At 33.1% G+C, this 8,490-nt stretch overlaps 1 protein-coding gene across 1 annotated transcript; it reads left to right on the top strand.

Annotated features, from left to right (window-relative positions):
* Positions 1-5,080: 5,080 nt before the first annotated feature.
* On the top strand, positions 5,081-7,486 carry LOC107482295 (adenosylhomocysteinase). The gene is made up of 2 exons (XM_016102742.3): positions 5,081-5,890; positions 6,327-7,486. The coding sequence occupies exons 1-2, from the start codon at positions 5,180-5,182 to the stop codon at positions 7,071-7,073; spliced, it is 1,458 nt and encodes a 485-aa protein (XP_015958228.1). The 5' UTR covers positions 5,081-5,179; the 3' UTR covers positions 7,074-7,486.
* Positions 7,487-8,490: the final 1,004 nt, after the last annotated feature.

Genomic DNA, 8,490 nt, shown 5'->3' with positions numbered 1-8,490 from the left:
TATTTTTAATTTAAAATAACAAAAATCTCACCACGATTTATATTTTACTTTTTAAAACGAATACCCAACAAATTTTTATTTTAATTTAAAAAATAAAAATCTTAAGCAACAATTTTTATTTTAATTTAATTTAAAAAAAAACAAAAATCTTACCCAGTAATTCTTGTTTATAATTTGTCCCTTATATTTTGATAAAATTTTAAAAAATTTAATATTTTTGTATTTTATAAAAAAAGTCTCCCATATAAAAAAAAAATCGTCACATAAAAATATACACAAATATTATTTCTTAAGTTATATATTAAAAAAATAAAAGACAAATACTACTGAGTCCTCTAATATATATTGTAGAAAAAGATAATAAAACACTAAAATAATAGATTAAAAGACATATGAATAATATTAGCCATATATTAGATAGTAGCGGAGTATTTTATTCTATTTTGTTGAAAAATTAATTTTATTCTTAATTAATAATTAGCTAATAAAATAGTGAATCAATAAAAAAATTAAAATCTAATACTAATTAATTATTAATTGAAAAGTATTAATTCTCGATTTTTATTTTTTAATTTATTGTGATGTTTTTATATCCGTTGATGCAATTAAGGATTAATTACCGAATTTTTATACTATAATAACTTAATTAAAAAATTTTAGCTATAAAAATGCAATAAAAATTTAACACCAAGAATCATTAATCATGAGAAAAATTGAAAACGTCAGTTTATAAATATTTTTATTATGCAATTTAGAATATTAAAAAAATTTATTGCATAATAATTGATCCTAATAAATAAAATATTTTTTATATTTATATATTTTATATTTATTATTTAAAAATAAAAAATTATATTTTTCATTTAAAATATTGTATATTAAAAGATACTTAATTATTTATTTATGTACTAATAACGTCTAGTACTAATGTATTCTATATTTTTTATGGCATATTAATACTCTTTTTTATGTTAATTTTTATTTATATTTAATAAAATCTAATCATTTATAAAAATGCAGTACATCTAATAAACACAAAATTGTTGTACTTATTTTAGATATATTCTCGACAAATAATAGTGTTTTTCGTGTAATTGAAATTTAATGTGTTTCATCATGACATAACAAATTTCTCGAATAATTTTACTATTTCTCAAATTTAACCTTTAAATTTGTTAATATCTATATTAAAAAAAAATACATCAAATTATCATTACATAAGGTATTACACACAATATTCCTCGTCTTCAAAAAAATCAGCCAATTGCTACTTGTTGAGTTGTTTCTTTCTCCATCGGCTTCAATTAAAATTTAACATATATAATATAGCGATAGAACACCGACGTCAAAACTAGAATACGTTCGAACACAGCCATTGAGGTAGACTCTACTCTTGACTCTTGAGTGTTGATTAATCAATTAAGGAATACTGCTGTATTAACTCGGTTTAGTTATTTTATATATTAATATTTGATTAGGCTCGGAATTAAAATTGCGTTTGCATCCATGTTTAGAGGAAAGAATGGCGTGATGTGAATGTGCCTATTATGCAAGTGCAATGGGATGATGTTAAGTATATTTAGTTAAATCAATCATTTTGGAAGTATTAACAATTATGTTGGTAAATCTTACTTTTAAAAAATAAATATGTTACATAATCATCATTTTTCTTATTTTTATCTTATGTTTAAATTAATATTAGCACTTTCTTTAATTTTTTTAGACTAAAAATATTAACTTTTAGTATTCTCTTTTTAAAATTAAATTTGCTAAATGATATTTTTAAAAAAAATTGAGAGTCCTAATTTTTAAAAATAATATATATTTAAATTTTTACTCATTTAAATATTAAAAATAATTAAAACATTTAAAAATAAATTAAAATTTTCAGTCATTATTTTATTTTTAGTTTTTGTTGGATATAAATTGAAGAGTTTGCGCTACTAGGCTACTAGTACCATTATTATTGGTGTAATTGAACCAATGTGAAGCAGCCAGCGCAATTGTTTAAGTCACACATTATGCCAAAAGACAAGAATTCTGAGTCTAGAAATGGCTACAATTGGTTGGTGTTTGATGGGAAAGAAAAGACAAATGTTGCTTTAGCCTATATGTTTTCAATTTTATTGAAATCCCCATTACATGCCCTATATTATCTCTTTTTCATTCAAGGCCACAATCGTCATAAACATTGAAATAACCCTCAAAGAATATCAACAATACTGCCAATGATGTGTCCTGGTATGAATTTGACTTGACCAATAATGAATCTATTTTCATGCAACTGTATAGCAACTCAAAATCAGGTATAAATTTTACAAAGCTATATTTTATTGGCTACATCGTCATCATTCTCTTAAGGAATTCAATTAATTTAACTTAGAGAACCATAATTGTTAGTTCCTTTTAATATGACCTTTTAATTTTATTTGTATCTTCTATTTAAGATACTTAAGAAGGGACAAACTTAGATACTACTTTATCAACTTAGTTTTAGTTAAATATAAGTTTAATTATTCCGTCGATTTTTATTTTTTATTAGATTTTGTAATTAAGTTTTTATCTTATTAGATAATCAATTAGATACTAGTCAATTTGAACAACTTTTTAAAACCATTAAAAAATAACATTTTAAAATTTTAACAAATAAAATTTTAAATAATTAAGATTAGCATCATTAAATTAGAATTTACGAAATGTAATCGTTTTGCCAATGTGAAGCTCCATTTCATCCCCTTTCATCAGGTCGCTAATACCTTGTCTTTAATCGTCTGACGCGTTGTCGCTATGCCTTCCGTTGCAATTTCTCTGTGCGTTGTGCGGGGTCGACTTACATCGAACAAAAAAAAAAGCTAAAGATGTTCACAGGTCGGATGAGTAATCGGGTATTCGATACCCCTAAAGAAAACATCCCAATTTTAAGAAATTAAAATAGGGTTAGGTTCGGAAAATATTATAGGAATTTTTTTTTTAGTTATTGGACCTTTTTAATGTGGCCCATATTATAGTTGGTAGAATTGACTGGTACCCTAGTTAGTTTTCTAGATTTTTTCTAACAGTAAACATTAACAAAATGTTTATGAAATGTAAATTTATTGATTTATCCATACCTTCTACCTCTGATAAGATAGAGAAGTCATGGTATTCTCTTCAAAGTCAAATCCTTTAACCTCAAACGCAGAAGAAACACATTTACTCCCCATTTCTCTACTCTCCCCAAACCCCAAATACCAATCTCTAAAGTCACCCTCCTTCATTTAATCCAATTCTCTTAGTGGTATTTCGTCGAATTCCTCGCCCGAATCTCATCCCTTCCCTTCTTTTTTCCACTCTCACCGCCTTTCACCCCCTTGTCTACTATCTGTTGACCCTTCTCCTTAGTCACCATCCTTCTATTACCAACAAGTTCCCTTTTTACTATAGTAGAATTTTTGTCTTAACTAATACAAATCTACAACTAGCATAATCAAAAGTATAACTTTTGCCATAACATAATCAGTTAATTATAAGTAAAATGTATAATCAGAATTTTGTAGCACAATTAAACTTTTTTTTAACATACTCAATGAGCAAAAGTAAAACTAATTAAAAACAGAAGCAGAATGAAGAAGAAGAAAAATGAAGCATAAGCAGAATGAAGCATACGTAGAATGAAGCAAAAGCAAAACGAAGTAGAACGGAGGCCGAATATGAGACGACAAACAACGAACACTGACGCAAACGGAAAATGAGCAACTCGTCGACAACCTCCTTCAACAACGGTGGCAGCAGCGATGTTAACCCTCCACTGCCTCCTTCTTCTACGGCCTCCACCCCATTTATTTCTCTCTCTCTCTCTCTCTCTTCCATCGTTCTCAATCTCTTTTTCTCTTCGTGACAGTGGTGATGACAGAAGACAATTAGTGACTATAGCAGTGACGTCTCCGTTCTCTCTTCTTACTTCTCCCCTCCATCGGTACCACTTTCTCTTCTTTCTCTTTCTTGATCCTCTATTCTTTCTTCTCTTCTCATCTCCTTTTTAAGTGAGAGAATATTGAGGGCTCTATTGTAATTTAGGAAATAAAGGGTGTTGTTTTTAGGTTTTCTTGTTTTATGTGTGGTATATTTGCTTTTTTAACAGAATATTCTTTCAACACTAATGTTTTTGTCGCGGTAAAAACTTAATTACAAAATTTGATATTTTATAGGAACTCAATAAAAAAAAGTATAGAAATCAAATTAAAATTTCGATAAAATTATAGAGACAAACAGAATAATTAAACCTTAAATATATTGTAAAACGATCTAATAGTAAACTAAAACACCTAGAAGAGAAAGATATGATTAGTAATAAAGAAAAAAAAACATCAATAAGGCAATATTAACAAATATCAAAAGAAAAATGATTTCTCATTTCATTAATTTAGTTAATCATTTTAAATAGAATAATGATGGAAACAAACTAATTAGTTATCACATAAAAAGGTTTATTGAACAAGTTTGTTGAATTATGAATAAACATTTTACTTTTGAGTTTTGACAATATTATTATGTTATAATGCATGTAATACTAGCGGAAATGTTGCATTTTATCTGGTAAAAATAGAAAAAAAAAAGGAAACAAAGAAAACAATACACGCACACCAGGCATGTACGAGATCTAATGATAACAATAGAACAACATCTTGAGCAAGATTCATATACCATGGGTGACATTCTTCACTAGTAGCTATGGAATCAAAAGGTTAGTAAATTTGATTTAAAACTTGCAAACCCATGAAATAAATAAATTTACGGTAAATAAAGAATTGTATTCAAGATTTCAAGGGATAATTAAACCGAAAAATTGCAATATAGTACAGAAGCGGAAAAAGGAAAAAACGAGTCTTGGAAAATCAAATATAAACGGTATGGGTAGTTGATTTTTAAAATAGAATTTGTGTTTTGGGTCCATAAATATCAATAACGGGCTCTAAGCTATAACAAATTAAAAAAGAAAAAAGAGAAAAGATACAACAGAGAAAGAAGAGAAGACAACAGTGGATCCGCAAATTCACCAACTCCAAACCCACAATCCCCTATATATACCCACTCCCATTTCCCCACTCTCTTCGCTCTCCGCCTCTCAACTGAGTCAGTCACACACTCTCTTCTCTCCTTTATCTCTTCATTTTCTCTTCTTCTCAAGAAAACAGCGACCATGTCTCTGTCCGTAGAGAAGACCACAAGCGGCCGCGAGTACAAGGTCAAGGACCTTTCTCAGGCTGACTTCGGCCGTCTCGAGATCGAGCTGGCGGAGGTTGAGATGCCCGGACTCATGGCCTGCCGGACTGAGTTCGGCCCATCCCAGCCATTCAAGGGCGCCAGGATCACTGGCTCCCTCCACATGACCATCCAGACCGCCGTTCTCATTGAAACCCTCACCGCCCTCGGCGCTGAGGTCCGCTGGTGCTCCTGCAACATCTTCTCCACCCAGGACCATGCCGCCGCTGCCATCGCACGTGACTCCGCCGCTGTCTTTGCCTGGAAGGGAGAGACTCTCCAGGAGTACTGGTGGTGCACTGAGAGGGCTCTTGACTGGGGTCTATCCGGCGGACCTGACCTCATCGTCGACGACGGTGGTGACGCCACTCTCCTCATCCACGAGGGTGTCAAGGCTGAGGAGCTTTACGAGAAGACCGGTCAGCTCCCTGACCCTGCTTCCACCGACAACGCTGAGTTCCAGATCGTGCTCACCATCATCAGAGATGGCTTGAAGACCGATCCACAGAGGTACAGAAGGATGAAGGAAAGGCTTGTTGGTGTCTCGGAGGAAACCACCACCGGTGTCAAGAGGTTGTACCAGATGCAGGCCAATGGAACTCTCTTGTTCCCTGCCATCAATGTCAATGACTCTGTCACCAAGAGCAAGGTCAGTTTTCTTTTATCGAATGTCATTTGTTTTTCTCGTGTTTTTTGAATTCTTGGATTCAGATCTGCTTCTAGTTTTCGTGCCATTCGGGGTTTAGGGGTTGGATCTGGGGGATTTGGTGTGCTTTGGTTTTTAATTGAAGTCAGATCTGTTAGGATGTGATGGTATTTCTTCAGTTATGTGATGTTTAAGATACAACTATTTTGGATCTGTTAGCTGTTTGATAAATGTCCTCAAAGAGGTTTGGAGATTTTAGCTGTTGATTTGTGTGTCATTTAATTTAATAATATTGAATTAATTTAGTAAGGGACAGTTGTTGAAAACAACCGAGTGGGTCACTGGATCTATTGAGTAGTAACATGAATGTGCTTTTTATGTGTCATTTTCTCTGGTTTGTGAATCTAACGGAGTTTCTTTGATTCATGGTTTGTGACAGTTTGACAACTTGTATGGGTGCCGCCACTCCCTCCCCGATGGTCTCATGAGGGCCACTGATGTCATGATTGCCGGAAAGGTTGCTGTTGTTGCCGGTTACGGAGATGTTGGCAAGGGTTGTGCTGCTGCCTTGAAGCAGGCTGGTGCTCGCGTCATTGTGACTGAGATCGATCCGATTTGCGCCCTTCAGGCTCTCATGGAAGGTCTTCAGGTCTTGACCCTTGAGGATGTTGTCTCTGAGGCTGATATCTTCGTCACCACCACCGGTAACAAGGACATCATCATGGTTGACCACATGAGGAAGATGAAGAACAATGCCATTGTCTGCAACATTGGACACTTTGACAATGAGATCGACATGCACGGTCTTGAGACATACCCTGGCGTGAAGCGCATCACCATCAAGCCCCAAACCGATAGATGGGTGTTCCCAGAGACCAACACCGGCATCATCGTCTTGGCCGAGGGTCGTTTGATGAACTTGGGTTGTGCCACCGGACACCCAAGTTTCGTGATGTCTTGCTCATTCACCAACCAGGTCATTGCACAGCTCGAGTTGTGGACGGAGAAGAGCAGTGGCAAATATGAGAAGAAGGTGTATGTTTTGCCCAAGCACCTCGATGAGAAGGTGGCTGCACTCCACCTTGGCAAGCTTGGAGCCAAGCTCACCAAGCTTTCCCAATCACAAGCTGATTACATCAGTGTTCCAGTGGAGGGTCCATACAAGCCTCCTCATTACAGATACTAAGGAAGAAGATCAAGATTTGTTGAGAGAAGAAAAGAAAAAAAAAACTTATGTTTTGTGGATCGAATTTGATTGTTTCATTTTGCATTTTGGAGACTTTCATTGTTACACACACATTTCGGATTTGTGGTTAGATGGGTGGTAGTCTTCTAATTCTAGTAGGGTTTCTTGTGTTGTTTCAGAGGGGAGGGTTAAGAGGGATGGGTAGAATCTCCATTGCTTTCTCTGGAAAGAGAACAAATGGGTTTGGTTTTGAATAAGGCTGCGGGTTGGGGGGTTGTGTTCATTCTTCTTTAGTAGCTGGTTGTGTTCATTCTTCTTTAGTAGCTCATATATCCGTGTTTCGATCCGCTTTTTCAATATATCAAAAGAAAATAAGAAAAAAAAATGAACAAAAGATTTTCTTTGCCCTTGCATTTTTTTTTCTTTACTCGGTGCATAAATGTTCAAGTTCTCAATTAGTTTCCGCTAAAGATTAGTCCATAAAACAATCTTCCTAGTATATGAAAAATGTACGTTAATGGCGAATATATATGGCAAACGTTAATGAATGTTTTGTTGAAGAGATATGATACAATACTCACGCTTCGTTATGATGCATCAAGCAAGGGAGAGATAGATAAGCGAAAGAAAAAGGGGTTCGTTATATTGTTTTGTACACTTCCAAATGTACATTTGAATATGTGTAACTCTTTTCTTTTCAACTGAAAATCTCTTTTTTTTTTTTATGAATCTCAATTTGGCGAAGTCTCTGGTGTAGAAGGTGCTGCGCTTTCTACATGTGTAGACATGGCGTAGTCGCTAGCAGCTTGTGACAAGTGTATGAGTTGAGGGACAGATGTGACATGTTGCAGTATTGGTCTCCTCTCATGTTTAAGTCTACTGCTAACATGACGTGATATGAAAATATTGTTAGCTTCTGTAATTACTAATTACATTAACGATAGTTTTTTTTTTTTTTTGGAATTAACGGTAGTTAATTAGTGTGAGATGAAGTTGGGCCTAGTTTTGTTAGAATTTTTTAACTTTTGAAATGACTATGGTAGTGAAACAATAGAATAAAGAAACATGACAAATTAACCAAGTTGGGTTGGTCTAGTGGTTAGCTCACTAGTCCGCTTAAGCAAGTGTCGGGGGTTCGAATCCTGCCTTGTGCATGCAGACATGACAAATTTATTAACGGACTAAAACATTAGTGAACTTAAAAATATAATTTAAAAAATTCATTCTAAAATTTAAAAGAAAAAGACAAGTTTAGACTTTTGCTTTTAAATAAAAAACATATAAATACATACCCAAAAAAAATATTTTATAACATTAATTATTGTGCAATAAAATTTTAATATTAAAAAATTTATATACATTTTATTTTGATTTTAAAATATAAAATACTTAAATTAAAAAAATGATTACAAAATAT

This window comes from Arachis duranensis, chromosome 3 (assembly GCF_000817695.3).
Source record: "Arachis duranensis cultivar V14167 chromosome 3, aradu.V14167.gnm2.J7QH, whole genome shotgun sequence".
Taxonomy (NCBI): Eukaryota; Viridiplantae; Streptophyta; class Magnoliopsida; order Fabales; family Fabaceae; genus Arachis; species Arachis duranensis.
This window is presented reverse-complemented; position numbering and strand designations above follow the sequence as displayed.

Coding starts and splice junctions, on each gene's coding strand:
- LOC107482295 (XM_016102742.3), top strand. CDS start 5,180: ATGTCTCTGTCCGTAGAGAAGACCACAAGCGGCCGCGAGTACAAGGTC. Junction 5,891..6,326: donor ACTCTGTCACCAAGAGCAAG/GTCAGTTTTCTT, acceptor GGTTTGTGACAG/TTTGACAACTTGTATGGGTG.